General features: G+C 45.9%; 2 protein-coding genes across 4 annotated transcripts in view; one reads left to right on the top strand and one right to left on the bottom strand.

Annotated features, from left to right (window-relative positions):
• Positions 1–98: 98 nt before the first annotated feature.
• LOC149371950 (amidophosphoribosyltransferase-like) lies at positions 99–6,931 on the top strand. Its single transcript, XM_089566281.1, has 7 exons — positions 99–395; positions 1,222–1,492; positions 1,581–1,836; positions 2,119–2,349; positions 2,653–2,780; positions 4,522–4,743; positions 6,612–6,931. The coding sequence occupies exons 1-7, from the start codon at positions 253–255 to the stop codon at positions 6,876–6,878; spliced, it is 1,518 nt and encodes a 505-aa protein (XP_089422407.1). The 5' UTR covers positions 99–252; the 3' UTR covers positions 6,879–6,931.
• Positions 154–19,741, bottom strand: part of swm (Zinc finger protein swm) — a 68,819-nt gene continuing 49,231 nt past the window's right edge. For 2 of the 3 annotated variants that reach the window (XM_089566272.1, XM_089566275.1), the window contains 5 exons: positions 19,625–19,705; positions 14,573–14,710; positions 9,747–11,114; positions 9,630–9,693; positions 154–8,187 (listed from right to left, as the gene is read on the bottom strand). In XM_089566272.1, coding sequence (XP_089422398.1) covers positions 11,031–11,114; positions 14,573–14,710; positions 19,625–19,705 — 303 coding nt within the window. In that variant the 3' untranslated portion in view covers positions 154–8,187; positions 9,630–9,693; positions 9,747–11,030. The remainder of the gene's footprint in view (positions 8,188–9,629; positions 9,694–9,746; positions 11,115–14,572; positions 14,711–19,624; positions 19,706–19,741) is intronic. The other variant, XM_089566274.1, reaches the window with a different exon arrangement.

Below are 19,741 nucleotides of genomic sequence, written 5' to 3'. Positions count from 1 at the left end.
CCGAGGCGGGCGCGCTAACCTTGCCGGTGGGATCTTTATCGCGGAAGAATATCGCCGCGAAACGACTGGCGAGAGGGGCCCTGGCCACTCGGCGAGGAGGGCGAAAATGGCACCACGTGCTCGGCGATTGCGGCGACGGTCGCGGAGAAGAGATTTCTCAGCCGAGGCAGCGCGCGGTTTCGGGCCCCGTCCGCTGCGGCAGCGGCCAAGTGCGACCAGGCGCCCACAGTGCGGGACACCACCAGCGCAGCAATGGCCCGAGAAGTCCAGTTCGAGGAAGAGCACGAACTGCGCGAGGCGTGCGGCGTGTTTGGCTGCATCGCTAGTGGGGAATGGCCGAGCAACTTGGACGTGAGCCACATAATCTGCCTAGGTCTTGTCGCCCTGCAGCACAGGTAAGTTGGCCCCCACGGCTCGTGTGCCCAGTGAGATCTTGGACGGGTCGCTCCGCTAACGCAACCAATGCGCGAACTAAAACCGCCGTAGTGTGGAAGCGCGTACAGCTTATCGCGGGCTAGCGCTCGCAGAGCCGGTGACGCTATCCATCAGCCCACACTGGCAAGGGCCTAAGGCGATTGATAACAGAAGATAATGTGCAGCTGAGGCGGTCGAGGTGTGATGGCGACCAGCGCGATGCGTCTTCAGCACTGTACTTGCGAGCGTAAAATAATACTTTGTAAGTGCATGCACGTTCGGTCCGACTTGGAATACGAAACCAAACGATCACTTTAAATTTACAAGATAGCGAGCTTGTGCGATTAGCGCGCACCGAAAACGAAACTAGCGATACAGACTACTGCGCCATCTGTTGCGCGGCATGTTCAGCGGACAAATTCGAAAACTGCTTTCGAAGTCGCTGTTGATAGTCCGAGAATTTGCGCGGCTAGAACGACATGCAACAGCTCGGAGAGTGCAGTTCGATACGATTTTTACCTTGCGCCAATCGCTAGCATCTAATAATAAAAGAAGTAAAAACACTGTACTGCATGGACCAAAGTAATGACACCCTGCAGAAATAAATCAAAGAAGCAAACTACTGAAAATAGAAAAACATGTAACTTCGAGATTCATCGAATATGGTGTTAAATATAGCTGCGAGAATATTGTCATTCTGTGCAGCTCCATAAATCACAACAGCTCTCGTTCACCTTCACACGCAAATTATCTACTGCCTCATAATTGAAAGGTCTGCTAAAATATTTTTTTTTTTGCTATCTGCAGGGGACAGGAAAGTGCAGGAATTGTAACCAGTCAAGGTGAAAACCTCAAGAAGTTTGCTGTCCACAGGGGCATGGGCCTTGTGAGCAATGTTTTCAATGAGGACTCCATGACGAAGTTGAAGGGAAATCTTGGTGTGGGCCACACACGCTATTCTACCACTGGCGGCTCAGAGCATGAGCTTGCTCAGCCATTTGTTGTACATACAAACCATGGTCTGCTTGCCATTGCTCACAATGGAGAACTGGTCAATGCTCTTGCCCTTCGCAGGAAGGTGAGAATTAGTTGAAAAACAAATTACATCCTGCATGTCGAATGCTTTTTTGCTATGCATTGCTGCCAATAATGAAACTCGCTTCCAGATTCTGAACAATGGGGTAGGGCTGACAACAGGATCCGATTCTGAGCTCATTATGCAAATACTGAGCCAGCCTCCACCAACAGGGGAAGAGGAAGACGGTCCAAATTGGCCAGCACGCATTAGACATCTCATGAGCCTGACACCTACAGCATATTCACTCATCATGATGTACGACGACACCATCTATGCAGTTCGAGACCCCTTTGGGAACAGACCACTCAGCATAGGTGTCCTCGTTCCACCCAGTGGAATCAAAAGTAATTTTTTGCTCATTTTTATGCATGAGGTGATAGTGTTCATATCAGGAGGATTCATTTGGCCTTAATGCATGCAACATATCTCACCCTAGTGCTAGCATAATGTACGTGTTGGTTCTGGTCGATTAAATGGTGCCAAATAACTGAAATTATCTTTTTTTTAGTCAGCACTGCTCTTGTTAGAGACTGTGCTTGTCATTGCATTAGACAACAGTGTGACCAGTGCTTTTCTATTTTTTTTCTTCTGGTGACGCTCACTTTGGGGTTGCCTTTATTTTTCAGATCAAAGCAATCCACAATTTGAGTATGAAGGGTGGGTTGTGTCCTCAGAATCCTGTGCATTCAAGTCCGTCAGTGGAGTGCTGTACCGTGAAGTGCTGCCAGGCGAAATTGTGGAAATTACAAAACACGGGCCTAAGTCCGTCTGTGTCGTCCCCAGGCCTTACACTGCACCTCCAGCATTCTGCATTTTCGAATATGTGTATTTTGCGAGGCCAGACAGCATTTTTGAAGGTAAGCATACATGATAACTTGGCAAAAAGACACAGATGCAGCATTTGTCACAAAAGCTACCAGGCCAAAGTGTTGCTGACAAAGGCAGGGGTGTAGGGCTTTGCAGTGATGGACTGTTCTTACGGTTTACGCCATCAATGAGGAACTCTATTGGTCTCAAGTTTGCTAAAATATATAAACAGTAGTTTTTGGACAGACACCTGCCTGGAAACTTTTGCAACGAATTGTATTGCTCATGAAAATGTTAGTTAGGAATTAGCAAGTCTTGCCTAACTGTTAAATATTATTTATTTTTGTCTCAAGGTCAAATGGTTTACTCTGTAAGAAGGGAATGTGGCAAGCAGCTTGCCCGAGAAGCACCAGTTGAAGCTGACATTGTCAGCACTGTGCCAGAGTCTGCAACCCCTGCTGCCCTTGGGTTTTCGGAGATGGTAAATACCAACATGTACTATTTTCAGTTGGTTCCGTTAGATTCTTTTCCATGCACACGCCAGTTCATTTTTAAGTATGGATTCTTCCAAGCCATTCAGCCGTTTTGATTTCCACACATGTTGTGAGAACAAAACAAACTGTTTTGTTGTCTGTCAACTAATGCCAAGAGAAGTATTTCTCATTTCATGATAGCCTAGTTTTTACTGCAAATTAACCTTTGAAGCAGTAGAGATATGCAAAAGCTAGAGTGGAAAGTTAAAGGGCTGAAAGAAAGAAAAAAGAACGATGCTGTAATTTCTGAAGAAGTTACAACCAAGGCTAATGATTAGGCTGTGCATACCTGAACAAGCAATGCTAGGGGGAAGGATAGTAAAAAGAGGTGCTCCTGTCGCAGACATAAGGGTCTTTGTGTCCTGTTTTAGTATGGAGTAGACTTTCATAGTACACTGTTTGCAAAAACTTTACTATGGGGGCTTTATTCTGACAATGTACAACCTTCTTGAAACTGAATATCAAGCAATTCAAAAGTTCAGTAATTGTAGGCGATTAAAAATACTGAATATTTTTTCAAAATATTTGGTTGAATTTGATGTGCATAGATTATTAACTTTACTGGCATCAGAGGAGAAATTGACTATAACGTGTCTATTATTCTCAGGTTATTAAAATTAGCACCCTCCTCCAATCATCTTGGTGTTGAAAAATGGCAGCAAAAAATCTGGCAGATATTTATGCCATTTAGTGCACAAAAGTCTATTTTTTTGTAAACAAGTAGCCTATTCTTGTTCAGTCAATACGATTTAAAAGAAAAAAGAACTTTCCTCCGAACGGTGATGTAATTTTTCAAAAAGGTGCATTGCCTCCACAGTGGCTCAGTGGTTATGGCGCTCGGCTGCTGACCCAAAAGACTCGAGTTTGATCCCGGCTGTGGTGGTCACATTTTGGTGGAGGCAAAATTCTAGAGACTCGTGTACTGTGCTATGTTAGTGCACGTTAAAGAACCCCAGGTGGTCGAAATTTCCGGAGCCCTTCACTACGGCGTCCCTCGTAGCCGGAGTCGCTGTGGGATGTTAAACCACCATAAGCCAATCAAAAAGGTACAAGTGCAAAAGTTTTCGAGAAACACGAACAAAAATAGGATGCCTTATTGTCACTTAACCTTTTCAAATAATTTGCAGAAAATACATTACATTTTATTCGTTTGGGAAGTAAAGGAGGGTACAGTGCCACTAAAACCTTAACATTAAAGGCGAGAAAAGTGCTGCTGGTGTGCTACACACTGATGACTTGTTGCATCCATTGTGTACTGAAACGCCTTGTTGCAGAACATCACAACAGTCCATGTAATGTCAAAGATCTAAAAACAAATTACTGAACTACAGAGGAGGAATTTCAGTGAATTTTTAGTCTTCATTTTTCATGTGCCTCCTTTATGAGGTAATGGTGAAGTAAATATGTGTGCTCAGCTGTCAGAAAACTGTGTCTTTTTGATTTTCGCTCTGTGTACCAGTTTCTCGTGGGCATCCTGGTTTTCACTGCGAGAAACACCCTGTAAAGCACACATGCATAATCAGGTGGAACGTATCTCTTGGTTTCTTGTATTGTTCATACAGATTGCTAGGATTCCTTCAGAGTAAGCTTGCATAACAAAAGAGTGTCTTTAGTGAAGTATTCTTGCATGTAAGTTATTGCTAAAATCAAGCATATATTAATTCATGCATTATGTTGCTTTACTTCCAGACAGGAATACCCTATGCTGAAGTGCTTTGCAAGAACCGCTACGTCGGCCGTACTTTCATTCAACCAAGCACTCGTCTAAGGCAGCTTGGAGTTGCAAAAAAGTTTGGCCCGCTGTCGGACAACTTTAATGGCAAGCGGATCATCCTAATTGATGATTCGATTGTGCGAGGCACCACAGTGGGAAGCATCATCAAGCTGCTCAAGGAAGCTGGAGCTAAAGAGGTTTGTATATGAAGGCTAGAAGCCGCTGCTGTTGGACTACTGGTTGAACTTTCCGATGAACCTACTAATTGCTGTGGCTATTAATAATTACCTGGTTAATTGGCTGAAGTTGTGAGAGACAGCCAAGCATGCATGGGCTTCCGGGGTCATAGCACTGCATGCACCTGACAGGCCATTGCCAACTGATGATACAATGCATGCTTGAGTGAGTCATTACTAGAGAAGAGAATGTGATGTTACTCAACTTCCTATCATAGGTGTACTGTTTTATGCTACAGCCTAAGGCTTCCATGCTGCAGAAAATCCGGATTGGTTGAAAAGGCGGCTATGTTACATTTTGAGTGGCTGATATAAAAAGTGGCTAAAACATCAGAAAACTGGTGACCAGAATGTAACAACATGACTCAAACGTCATTAGGATATGTAAGCATATACTGCGCTGAAAAGAAAATTGGGGTAAATTAGTTGGGAATTGAACCTCGGATCCTTTGGTTGTGCAAGTCAGACATGCTACCACTAGATCATGCAGGCATGTTTGTGCGGCTTGGTTAAGGCGGGGATTTATACGTATGTTGTGTGGCCTTTGACATAATGATTGTGAAAGAGGAAACTGTGTCTGCGTGGGAAAGAGAAACTACTGTCGCGTCATACCCTTAATGGTGGAGCCTAAGTGCCCCAAAATTTTTAAAAGCACCTTTGCAATTCTGTCTCCAAATAAGCGCATGAAGTGTCAGTAGTCATGCAAGCATGGGTAGAGTGAGTGCATGCGATTCCAGTGCAATTTGAGTTCTGTTCACCTTGAAAGAAGAAAGTTTTGTTTTACTAGTACTTTAAATGGTAGTAATGCAAAATTTTCACTTTTAAATGTACAGTTATTGATTATTTTTAATATATATGCAAATCAATCAAACACCGCTCACTGCTAGAGTAAATGCTGCCAATTAAAGGTTAGCACTGCAGAACCTTATGTACAAAGGCAGCTTCAGAAAAAGACTGGCTTGAAAAAATCTGACATAGTTATGTTTCAGGATTCTTTGCTGATGATGTTTGGTTGGTTTATGGGGTTTAACGTCCCAAAGCGACTAAGGCTATGAGAGATACCGTAGTGGAGGGCTCCGGAAATTTCGACCACCTGGGGTTCGTTTAACGTGCACTGACATCGCACAGTACACGGGTGATGGTGTTTGACTGAGGCAGTGACTTGTAGGCGCAGGTTACGTAATGACAGTATTTTTTGGCATGTTTTCACACATTAATGATTTTATCATTTGAAAAATCTCATCAAGCAACAAACTATAGTTGGCATTTTCTGGTGGGCAGGTATTGTAATCGTGGAAATCAAGCTTGAAAAAAATTGACATTTTCACTCTTCACACTTTGCAGATATCTGATCCGAATAACATTCACTTCCCACAGTTTTATAGGCCACTGCCATGGTGGTGGCTATAGGTGCATAGCCATCTTTTTGAGCATCACCACAGCTGAGAGCTGCCTGATAGAATGAATGAGCTGCCATAATGGCTCAGTGGCAGTGGTAGTCAGCTGCTAAGCACAAGCTTGCTGCTTCAGTCTGACCTGTGGTGGTTGTGTGTTGGTGGAGGCGAAACACAAGAATGCCTGTGTACCGACATTTTAGAGATGAAAATCCCCAAGTGGTTGAAATTAATCTGTAGCTCACCACTACAGTGTGTGTCATAGTGCAATTTAGCTTTGGTACTAATAAACTCACCAACCCAGAAGTGCTGCCTGTATAATGTAGTCTATCTGCCACAGCATTAGGTGTTCTTTACACTTGAAACTGTTCAGAACAGTGACTTGCGCCAAGCCTGCACTAACCCAGGTATGTCAAAACGTTTTGCTCTGCCCAGGTGCACATCCGCATTGCGTCGCCCCCCTTGCACTACCCGTGCTACATGGGCATCAACATCCCCACGAAGGAGGAGCTCATTGCCAACACGCTCAATGCCAAGCAGCTGGCCGAGACCCTGGGGGCGGCCAGCCTAGTCTACCTGTCGGTCGAGGGCCTCACCACAGCGGTGCAGCGGGGCATCCCTCGTCCCAACGGGGGCAGCAGGGAGGTGGGCCACTGCACCGCATGCCTCACTGGCAACTATCCCGTCCAACTCGAATGGTAGCCAACCACTGCTGGCTACGCAGTTTTAGTAACAATAAACAGGTTTCGCTCTTTGGTGCTTCTCTGGTTGTGGCCAGGCACATGACACGGGCACCGCAGTCTGCATCCTCCGTGCACCAAACAGCACGCTGCATCAACACCATGAGCACCTTGTGCACAACAGCAAATTTTGACCCCAACATTTGAGTCTTAAAACCAACAGAAGCTGGAGGTTTACAGTAAACCCCGATTAATTTTTACTGGAATTGTGCATTGTAAAAGATAAACCCTACAGTCTAGCTTTATATCTCAATGCAAACTAGGGACTACGCTAACTGACCACTAAATTATAGTAGTCGGCACAAGTAATGGCCACTGAAGAGTAGACGATTGCACTGTTTAATGGAACGCTGGCAACATTCGCCACCATGTGGGTATAGGAGGTTGCTGAGCCTTCAGGCACATCCCCTCTTCTGTCATTGTTGCCTTGGCTCCAAGCTGAGAATGGCGAAGCACAGAGCTGCATAAAGCGGCGGTGAGGACTGCGCTAGCAAAGATTGGCTCATTGGTTCCTAGTGTATGTGCAGGCTGACAAACACCTGGGTGTTTCGCACAACTGGTTTCTTATTGGACAAAATGTGTTGCATCGTCGTCATCATCTAGACATCAGAATTTCGAAGCCAAATACATGCAATAAATACACAGCCCTGAATGGAGTTCGCTGTGCTCTAGGAAAAACTTTCAGATTGGCTGTTATTTCGAGATACGAGTTCCAATTTCTTACTGCATTTTATTGCTTGGTTCAGCAGCAAAATGATGTTGAACAGGTGTATGCAGAAACTGCTTATGAAAGCAGGTGCATGCAGATATATAGTATTCCTACATGAGAAAAAAGGCGTTTCAGTGTAAAAGATCGGTTTTACTCTTATGTATAGATCATAGTGGTCAGGCCAGTTACTTGAGTGTCCTTCTAATACCACACTTTGCCACAGTGATTAGCTGTGCAGGGAACAGTGAACAAATGTTCAATTCAGGATGCTCACGGCTGTTGCACGCTATGTTGCATTGGTTTGAGTCACAGTTCATTACACTCCCTGCATACAAAATTATATTGAAATGAGGGGCTTCCAGGCTTACCAATCTGCATGTTGAACACTGGCAGCTCTGAACAGTGAACCTGATGGGCTTCAGGCACCAGAACTGCCACCGCACTGAACACATCAACATTGAGTTTATTGGCAAATGTGGATGCCTGCATTGCCGAGTCGAAAATGTGCTTGTGCTTTAGTGACAGCACAAGGCCAGCTCACAGCGCCAGATGGGAGCAAAGCCTACAGAAAAAGTTGATCTTCATTAAGTCACTGTGGATGAAAAATGTGTTGGGAAGCCACCAGTCTTTGAAAACAAGGAAAGCAGAAGGTAACTACAAAGTGGTACTTACAGCAGTTTTTTTATATCCTAGGTATACAAAAAAAAAAGAAAATGCACGTCATCTGCAGCATGCATTTTTCATTTCTCTTCCACAATACAAAAATATCAATTTTCTCACTGCAGCTATATTCCTCAACTTCAAAGAGTGGTGGCTTCTAAGTAACCCGACTTTTCTTTCAAAGCTGCAACAGTGAAGCAAAGCATCCTCCAACTTGAACGCTTTGCCCTGAAGACTGAGGTATAGCTAACAAAACCTGAAGGACTGAGGATGCATGCCATGAGCTTTTAATGCGAAAGCATCTCGAGTCCTTTTATGAGAAAAGCCGGCGGCGTGTGTGTGTACTCGTAGATGGTACAGAAAATCCCAGCGACGCAAGCCAAAAGGGTGACGTCATCAAGCTGCCGTATGACGCACACAGCAAGCCAAGCACCAGCACTTCAGACAGTCGTATACATGTCATTTGTCTATATATAGCCGCCACTGGCTGACCTCCATGTAGCGTCATGGATGCGGTGACATTTGTATGAAAACTGCGACTCAACTGTTTGTAGTACAGTGTTCCAAGTAGTGTCATACAATTTCTTGTTGCATAGTCAAGTTGGAGGCTAGCTTGTGACAGGAATTCAAGCCGGCAACATATGCACCTTTAATTGTATGCCTTTCCAGACTTCAGTATCAACACAGTGTTGCAACTGTTTATCCTACAGCATTCTGGGTGGTGTCATATGCACGCGCATGTGTGCGTGGTGTCACACTTCAAAAACTGATCACCTGAAATAAACTCTGATCGCAAACTGCAACCAAGCATCGACGTCTTGTGTCCATGACATCCTTTCACATTCTCACACGTAAGCAGTCTCAAGTGTCTCTGCCAAAATTTTTTCGTTCATTTCACTTATGCCAAGATGCATTGAGAATTCTTCATCTAGGGCAGTGTTTTCCATGCATACACCTTTCCAAAAGGGCTCCCTGGGCGCTGCCATATTGTTCACTGGACTGCAGTGGGCACCTCGCACTAGCACGGTTGTTGAAGCGGCGGCGGAACCGGTTTCCGGCAGTCCAGAAAGGAGGCGCTTCGACAACATCCTCGCCCGATGGAAAGGTCTATAGAGGCCAATCACCAATCTGGACTTTCCAGTGGCGGGGTTCGATTGGAATTACAGTGGTGATGATGACAATCTGATAATAGTAGGTAGATGATCGCTTCCATAGAGGTTATCAATACATCTCATTTAAGATGAGTAAATCAAGAATGCCTTTTGAAAAGCAAGATGGACTTTGTTACACTGAGGTTTCACAGTAGTGCTCATGCAGGGAAGAAAAGGGCTCCCAGCCACTTACCACCAGGACTGGAAGAACAATGCATAGGTTGTGGCACTGCGAGTTGTGAATGCTGCTCCAAGCTCTGAAATGCGGTAAAAAGAGTTAATCTGCATGCTGTATTAAAGTTATACTTACGGAGCTCCATGTTTACTGTGTTCTTCACACCAGCTTTGCCTTCATGGTCTTCAGACTTCGCTTCAGAGGTGTTCTTCCTGTCTTCTGTCTTCAAGCTTGATCAGTTTTTGAGGGAACTCGGGAGCAGCCGTGGTGACCGGCGAACTCTGCCAAGGCAACTTTTTTTGTTTTCTTTTTTGTTCTTTTTTTTTCTGTGTGGACCCATAAAAAACTGGCAAAAGGTGACGAATTTGGCTACATCAGTTGTTTTTTTTCATTCTTTCTCTTTTTTTCCCCACTTTTTTTTTTTTTTACACTTTGCAGGATCCATATCATGCACGTAGCAGCGTCTGTTGTGTGTGTCGGGTGTTGCATGCTGTTTGCCGTTTTATTTTGCATGAGAACTATTTACACACCTTGGCAATCAAGAGAACAATTCCTCACTTGGTAGAAAAGCAAGGTAGGTCACAGGAGAGGGACAACCAAGGCACACTAGTAAATAAAGAGCAGAGCACGAGTCATCGCAAAAGGCACTGAAAGATGCAGCAAATAAGAGAAATTGCCAAGTGCAGCTCCTCGCGTACAATGCAATGATCACCACGCTACATAGTGCACCCATCAGCCAGACAGCAGCAGCAACGTCATCGAGGCTTGCTGTTGCAGTAGATGCAACTCCCTGGCTTAACAAACGCCTGCACTGCCTCCCAAAACAACAGTGAAATTGCTCAAAGCCGACTAGCATGAAAATGAGTCTTGAAGCTCTGTAACCACATAAAACAAGAGGAGGAAAACCTATTTCAAACCTATGCACGATTGGAATGAACATGTTCAGAGAGCAAGAGAGCAAAAAAAAGAACAACTCAAGGGATGACACTGCATTACAGTACTGCAACCCTAAAAACCCAATCCATCATAAATGCTGCCTTTCCTTGTGAGAAGCCATAATACGCTGATTCTACCATTAGAAAACACTGCTCGCCACGTCTAGCCAAGAGCCACGCAGGATGTGTCAAAAAGCCTTTCATATCTCATGCAACAATGCATGCAAATTAAGAAGGAAAAATGGCTTCAGCTACAAATGGAAAGAGATGCCTCACACATTCACAAGTACACATCATACAGGAAAAGTAAATGAAACAAAGCCCTGCTTTCAATATGTGCATGTTGCGGCATGACTGGGCGTACAACTCTTGCACAGGATCACCATTAAGAAAAAAAAAATATATTAACGAAGAGGGGTGAAATACAGCCAACAGGCCACATTATATATACACAAATACATTGCGACAGACGAAGGTGAGCTAATCATCGTCGCCAGGAGCGAGCTTCACTATCTTCCTCCTCTTCGTCATCCACCAGCAGAAGGTCTTCCTCCAGGCCCAGGTTTGACTGTGGACACAAGGAGAGGAAATGGTGATGAGGACAGGCATCGAGCTGTGACTTCACGAGTGCATTTAGTGCAATAGCACTGCAGATAGCCTGAAGATGCTAGTACAGGAGTAACACTGAAGTCTGAGCTAGGTGGTACAGCATCTTGGAAAAAGACAGCACAAAAGGCGCTGTTTTTTTCCCAGATACTAGTAAAGGCATAATAGGCCAAGTTCTCGCTAATGGCACATTAGCCTTTGGCCATCTTCCAAAACCTTACGTTAGTGCTAGCAAAACCTCAATGAGGCTTTTGATGACGGCTGAAGGGGCCTCGATCTCCTTCCATGGAATGGTTCTCTTCCTAACAACTACGCACAGCTTTGTCTTGTAGACAAAGGCTGCAACTATCAGGGTGTACTTGCTGCATGCGCAATGATGCATTTGAAGCAATGATGCAGTTGAAATCAAAAATGCTAGAGGGCACTGCGGAAACTGCAATGGAGTAATGTGAAAGCACGCCTCCTCACAGCCTCTAATCGCTCCTCTTTGCCTCTATGTCGATTGTGACGTCGTGTCTCACAATCAAATCACATAATTCACCTTAAACCACAGTTAATTCACCTTACTATATAATTAATTCACATTTAATTCACTTAAATCACAATTTTGACAATCCATTTAATTTACAATTGATCTACACCAATTCACCTTTAATTCATTCCAATGTACCATTAAGTCACATTATACCCACATTAATTCACCTTAATTTATAATTAATTCACCTCAATTCACTAATGCACCTTAATTCATCTTCATTTGCTACTGCCGTTTCTATAATCTGTTATTATTGATTAGATTTCGTTTAACTCCAAAGCCCCCATCGTTTCACCTTAGTATTCATTACGGACATTCAAATTTCGCGCCACACGTTGGCTCCGCCCACCTTTCCGGTCACGTGGACCAATCACGTGGACCAATCACGTGGTACATCACATGGTGTCACATGGCACCGCACTTCCAGCAATTCAAATTTCGCGCCACTCCCGGCCCGACCCCGCCCACTTTTGGTCACTTCTATGGCTTTAATCAGGATTATTTGCTGTAATTTTTGGCACCAAAATTTTTGTGCTGCATCCTCACACCATGCTCCTTCGATTATAACCACTTTTGAGACGATGTCTCTTGATAGCTTCCCACAACCGCTGCAGACACGGTTTTGATGACAGAGCCGCCGACATAGGCTAGTAATGCTTTCACATTAAAAAGAGCCGAGAATTCGTATCCATAAGTTCTGGCTGGATTTGCTGCCGTAAAGATGTAGTGAAATAACTAACACATCTGCAATTAAGCAAATGACAGGGCTTAGCTCATGCAGCTATGGAAGTAGCTCTGCAATCAGAAGGGCATGGGTCCACTTGGCCAAGCATGGTGAGTGTTCTGTGGCAGTGACCCTAGGTCCCCTTGATTTGGCTGCACTTTCTGCACCAGTTCAGGTGGTGCAGTACTCCTGCACTCTGTTTGTCAGTGCAGCTAGCACCACCTGTACTTTGGCGCTCCATATCTGACACTGTGCTGCACGAGTTGTTCGGCACTTCTGCATTAGCATCCCCATGAGTTCTCTTCTCGTGCAAGTAGTGCAAGGTGTTTGGCGTGCTCTGTAACTGACAGGTAGCAGATAGCTCTGTGGCAACGCTTGTTTTAGCAAACAATGTTGAAACGGCCGCATTTCCCGTGCTAGGCGACCACAATGGCCACATGCAGCACGAGAAAGCGCAATTGTATGAGTGACAGAAGGTGAGTACTGTCGTTTTTAAATGCATGGGTGATCCCAACACTTGTGACGGCTTGCTGCTACTCGTTTCTTTTTGCAAATGTGGCCTCCACATCAGCATTCAGCATGTGGTAGCATCAGCCGCACCTTTGCTTACAGTAGCGACAGCCTCCGAGGTCCCCAATCAGCCCACAACTGTCATTCAGCCTCTGACAGTCACTCCACCACCACTGTTTGCTGACAGTGAAAGAGAGTTGTGGAGTTCAAATGAGTTATCAGCAAAGTTATCAGCCGAATCTCTTCTGCTTTAATTGGCAGCCGACCGGAAACACTTTTCGAGTAGAACGGCGAAAGCCTGAACCACGCACATAGACCCAGAGGCCCCTGGTGACAGATATTAGTTAGGGCTTAAAAAACAGTCTGAACAGCCTCTTGAATGCAAAGTCCAAGTATTTCGTTATTACCTCTTCAAAAACCCGCTGAATGGATAACAGCCGACCTGAGCCACTTTGTAGAAAGCAACAGAAAGGACGAAGTCAAATTCTCTGTCACTGTTGAAATTGACAAGTTTCATGGCTGCTGCTAAGAGATGCGTCCAAACAAATAAACATACACCATTAAACACAACTAGCACAACCGCATGCACATGTCGAAACCTCGCGAGAAACATGTTTCTGTACTTTGGTGCCCAATTTGGCCGCTGCATCGTCAGGACACACTCGCACTGCAAGAACTGGCACTGTATTGGCAAGCACTTATGTGACCTAGTGCAGAAAGTGCAGTCAAATAGAGGAGACCTCTAGTAGCGGTGACAGCAACTCGTGTGTAAGAGGTGCTCGTTCTAAACCCAGTTCCACTGGGTACCTGCCAATTTTCCTATGGCATGCCCGCCAACCTACCAATGTCAAAGTTTGGGAGATCAGAGGGAGGGGCATGTTTCCAGAGTTTGAACGTGACCTTGCCATATCTTCCATACAATCTTTTGCTCGCTTCAGAAATTTCTCACGGTAGGTTTTTGAAAAAATTCTTACAAGCGGTGCTCTTCATCAACAGAAGCTTTTCTGTGTCAAGTAATGACCCATCGGCTGCCGGTGCTCATTTCCCTTTCCCTCCCCTCCCCATGCCAAAGTTCGGACAAAGTATGGACAGCGTGGAACGTTTTCTGTGCATGAAAACCGACCACTGATGCTGTCTCACCCACAAGCAATGTCAGCATGATCTTCCACAAAGGCTGTCCCCGGTCAGCAAAGATGACATCCTGTCAAAACCTATGCAGCACAGACATACCATATTTGTGAGTAGAGATTTCATGTGTGGCTGATATATTATGAGCCATATAATTAAAAGCAGCTTTTGTTGGTACGACGCACTAGGCCAAAACATACAGTGCCAATCACCCTGTTGATCATGATGCTCGCATGCATAGTTTCCTAACTGATGTAGAAATGGATAGCGTGGCGAAATCATGCCAACCAGCGTCAAAACTTGGTCAGGCCAAGGGTGATTCGTGGATACCGTTTAGACAGCATGACATGAGAGTCGGCCTTGAGAATGTCAACATTATAACCAGTCCACTTACTGTGAACATCCGGATTACAGCGAACAAACAGCGCACAACAGTCATGTCCATTACAAGCAGGCGTGACTGTATAAAAAGCCGCTTCCCAGCAGCAAACACAAGTGCCAGCTAAGGGAGCCGTGGACTCACCTCCTCGTCGGCAGTCAGGTCATCCTGAGCCAGATTTGAGGCTGATGCAGAGTCACTGGTGGAGGCTGTTCGAGAAGGTTCCTTGAACCAAGCCCATTGTAGTGGCCTGTTCTTGAACTCGGAACCTTGAGAGACGCCCTGAGCCCATTCAGAGAGACAACTGTAACATGGTGCAGGCCTTTTTCTTCCTGCATCCCATCACCCTAAACATGCATTGCAGAGTACTTAATTTGAAGAGGCGAATATCATTATCATCAGCCTGACTACGCCCACTGCAGAGCAAAGGCCTTTCCCACATCTCTCGAATCAACCCTGTCCTTTGCCAGTTGCGGCCCCTCTATCCCCACAAACTTTTTAATCTCATCCACCCATCCAACTTTATGTCGCCCCTGCTACGCTTGCCTTCTTTTGGAATCCAGTCCGTTACCCTTAAGGATCATCGGTTATCTTGCTTTCACATTACATGCCCTGCCCGAACCCATTTCCTCCTCTTGATTTCGAATAGGATGTCATTAACCCGCGTTTGTTCCCTGACCAACTCTGTCCTCCTCCTGTGTCTTAACGCTACACCTATCATTCTCCTTTCCACAGCTCGCTGCGTTGTCCTTAACTTAAGCTGGACCCTCTCTGTTAACCTCCAAGTTTCTGCCCCATAGGTGAGTACTGGTAAGATACAGTTGTTGTAGACGTTTCCCTTAAGGAATATTGGCAAACTGCCATTCATGATCTGAGAGAAGCTGCCAAATGCGCTCCACACCATTCTTATTCTAGTTGTTTCGCTCTCATGATTCAGATCTAGGTCACCACCTGCCCTAAGTATACATATTCCCTTACTACTTCCAGCACCTCGCTACTAACTGAATATCTATCTCAATCCAGTTATAAGCGTTACACACCAGGTGAAAGCATAGAAAACGGCAACATGATGGCGCCTGAAAGATCAGTGCGAAATGCAGCACATAGCTATGGCTCGTGCAAATGACAACTTTACACCACCCTCTGCCTTGGGCTAAATTTAATGGCATACATTTCTGCCTATACACTATCTTTGCAGTGAAGAGGAGAATAACCTCAAACTCGCTGTGCCCAGCGCTGCTCCTCCTCCCTGGTATGCGTGCACGGGCACCAAGGCATTGTACATCAGAATATACATGTGCTACTGTGGCACGCAGTCATTTGCATGATGAAGTAGCTGTAAAGTGTCTCGAATCTAGAGCTAGGTCATCCAGCTAAGAATATGTTGTTCTCGCTACAGAAACAACTCTCAAAAGCGGAAAAAAAAAAGGTCCAAACCAAGCAAACTGCATCAAAAACCATGGTATGTGCAATGCAGTTGCAATGCTTTCCATCGACGAAGACAAGCGACATTTTTGGACTGCAGGCACCAACTGAAAATGTTTCGCCCTACCGGCAGCATCTTGTGCATGCTCTGAACACTTTGTTGGTGGAGAACGGGTGGTTAAAAACATAATACCCATGTATGCTTAAATTGGGCTATGAGCGGAAGGTACTTATCGGCAGCAAAAGTTCACAGGGTGCCGGGTGGTGGAAAAAAAAAAAACACTTCAGCGCAGTCACTTGAAATTTATGAAGGTATGACAGAACGTGCATGCTCCACTTCGTGGCAATGATACCTAATCAATTGGTTGTCAGCTTATTAGGTAGCCAGGCAGCGCAACAAACATTTTTTTTCCTCGAGGACATGCATCCCATAAAGTTTTGCTGCTGATAGCGCATGTTAATGTGCTTATGTGAACAGCAGCCATTCCTGGAAACACCCAAATTTGCACATATCAAATGCACTAGAAAATAAGCATTCACCAGCTCAGGTCATAATTGAAAGGAGAGGCATCGTGAGAACTCCTCACAGTGGCTGCTCGAACAGTAAACTGATTGGTTTGGTTTATGAGTGTGTAACGTCCCAAAGCAACCCAAGGCTATGAGGGACACTGTAGTGAATGGCTCCGGAAATTTCGACCACCTGGGGTTCTTTAATGTGCACTGACATTGCACAGTACACGGGCCTCTTGAATTTCGCCTCCATCGAAATGCGACCACTGCAGCTGGGATCGAACCCGCGTCTTTCGGGTCATTAGCTGAATGCACAATGACCACTGAGCCACTATGGCAGCCGGACAGTAACCTGGATGTACCGTAAAAACCGGAATATAGGTCGGGCCGGAATATAGGTCGACCCCCCAACTAACCAATTCTAAAAATGAAAAACATTTTTTTCAATGGCGGAAGTACCGAAAAACACCCTTACCTTGAAAGAAACGCGAGTGTCTGCGCATAGGCGACTTAAGTGTAGAGAGAGGAACTCGAGTGAGACACAGCTGGAACCATAGTGCCTGCATGCTCTGCCGAAGCGTGATTGGTGGCCCCGAGAGGGACCGTTGAAAAAAAAAGCTCCAAAGGAGCTTTGAGAGAAGAGGAGGAGGAGAGGCGACAACACAGAGAAGGGCACAAAGTGAGCAAGCTACTCCAAGTCGTCAGAGTCGGCCGAACTTGAGTCGGATGACGATTGCTTATCGCTGCCCACGTCCCACAGAGCGTCATCCTCTGTGCCGTCTAGCGCGTTGCTAATGCTGCACTTCCTGAATGACTTGCGCACCATCTCTGCGGGCAGAGATTTCCACGCTGACGACACCCAGCCACAAACAGTCGCAAGCGGTGGACGTCGCAGGCGGCCGGTGGAGGTGGTGGGGTTGTCGCCCAGCATCCATTCATTGTAGAGTTCGCGCACTCTATCTTTGAACGGCTTGTTTAGCACAACGTCTAGTGGCTGCAGCACAGATGTCAGTCCACCAGGGATGACGACAAGGTCCGTCTTGCCATCGCCCAGGGCCCGCTTCACGTTGGCTGTAAGGTGACCTCGAAACGCGTCCAGAACGAGCATGTTTGCTCGCTCAAAGAGAGCACCAGGTCGCCGCTTCCACACGAGCCGGATCCACTCCAGCATTAATGATTCCGTCATGAAACCCTTTTCACTAACCCGGACGATGACGTCGCGTGGGAACTCCTCTTTCGGTAGTGTCTTCCGTTTAAAAATGATGAAAGGGGGCAGCTTGTACCCATCAGCTGTGCACGCGAGCATCACTGTGAATCGCGAGTGCTCATTGCCAGTCGTTAGAAGCTTCACTTGCTTAGCTCCTTTTTCTGAAACTGTACGACTTGAGGGCATGTCGAACCAAACTGGCGTTTCTTCGGCGTTTCCGATTTGACCCATCATGTAGTCGCGTCGGTGCCGGAGTGCAATCACATATCTCTGAAATTCGACCAGCTTATCTTCAAACTCTTCGGGCAGTTTCTGGCACACAGAAGTACGGCGCCGTAGTGCGAAGCCCTTCCTCCTCATGAATCGCCGCACCCAGGATGGCGAGCCCTTAAACTGCGCCCTCGAGAATCCAGACGCACGCGCGATCTCTATCGTTTTCACGCGGATGTGTTCAGCAGTCACAGGCAGCGATCTCGCACGCAGCTCCCGGACAAACTCCGCAACCTTTTCCTCCAGTTCTGGGTACGCTGCGGTCCGCCCACGAAATGATGTTTTTTTTTGGTTGCTGCAAGTTGTAATGCGCATCTTCTGCCTCCGCCAGTATCGAACGCTCTTTTCCGATACTCCAAATTCGCGCTGTGCCGCCAGGTTGCCGTGAGCTTCCGCGTACTCTATCGCCTTTTTCTTGAAGGCTACGGTGAACTGCCGTCGGCTTCCGCTCATTTTGAAAAAAAGGTGGAAAGCAGCGTTTAGGGTAACCAAAATAACTTTGTCAACGGAAACGCAAAATGGCTGTGCCAGGATTGGATTGGATTGGATTGGATTGGACTTGGGGCTTATCCCTTTGTAACGGGCGGACATTACACGAACGTCCTAGCCAACTTTGTGACGCTACGGCGAAGACTGTCCCGCCGTGTTGTCACCACCACCTAACGCTTCAGTCCACTCCAATTTTCAAGGCGGCGCTTTGTTGTTTCGACCGCCCTGGCCTTGGTAATGGCTTCCTGGTTGTTCATTTCACTGTCGCCCGCACCGCCCTCTGCCGAAACACAGCACTGCTGCCGATGGCGATGAAGGCTGTTGACTTCAGCAGCCCATTGTTGCAAGACTTCCATAGTTTTTCTGCCAATGACCGGTATATAAGACGGGGGTCGACTTTTCGGCATGGTTTTTTGAAAAAAAATTCGACCTATATTCCGGTTTTTACGGTAGGCATAATCAGTGTACTCAACAAATGTAGCGTGACCAAAGCTACACTTAGAACAGTCAAGAAATGACTATTTTTGTTAGCTTCCAATTGTCTGAACTGTTACCCGAGTCTGTTTCTAGAACTCAGTCAGCGAACATAAAAAGTAGATTAACAGCTGCTTTGCATCTCTTGCTTCATCATCGTTGCAGCCAGTGATATACGCCACCGCTGCTTTATGCCACATATACAGGTTACACGCAACTACTAGTGAGATTTTACCAGCTTATGTCAGTGGTCGGTACGCTCATCTGGTCCCAACAACTGTCGAAGTTCCCATCATTTTTCGATTGAATGGCTTCACCGCTGCTTGAAAAGCTTTTTATCTTAGTCAGGAACTTTCAGAACACAAAATGCTGAAATGCCGATTGGTGCCACTCACACCCTGCTCTGCGAATGCGACCGACTCTGCATACCAGCATGTCGGTCACTAGCCACCTTTGATGAAATGGTCTATAAGCACACCCAGCTGATGATAGCAACAGTGAACCCGATGAGCACGGGCTGCCAGCTTAGAAAAAGTCACAAGTGGTTAAGCATGACACCAGGACAATAAATTGACACCTCTGGTCAGCGATCCTTTTTAAAGGGGTAGCTTCGCTGTTGAACTGTATGCAACTATAGCAGCAACATTTCCAGGCAGCTATAAAAGCTATGGTTTCCTCATTTTTGCACCAAAAATTTATGCTAAGCAAAGCCAACGCATTTATGCCGCACCCCACCCTGGAGGGCACTGTTCCCACAGTCCACACAAGCGTGACAAGGTCAACCTTGTTCACGAGACACGAAGCAAAACAAGGGCACTCACCAACTCAGCATCTTTGCGCGTCTTGAAGGTAATAACGAGACCGGAATTGAGAAGCTCGACTCCTTCCACCTCGCCAAATTGCTGCAAGAGAAAAAAAAAAACGCATAAGAAAAGCGA

This window comes from Amblyomma mixtum, chromosome 1 (genome assembly GCF_055824585.1).
Source record: "Amblyomma mixtum isolate Tamu chromosome 1, ASM5582458v1, whole genome shotgun sequence".
NCBI lineage: Eukaryota > Metazoa > Arthropoda > Arachnida > Ixodida > Ixodidae > Amblyomma > Amblyomma mixtum.
This window is presented reverse-complemented; position numbering and strand designations above follow the sequence as displayed.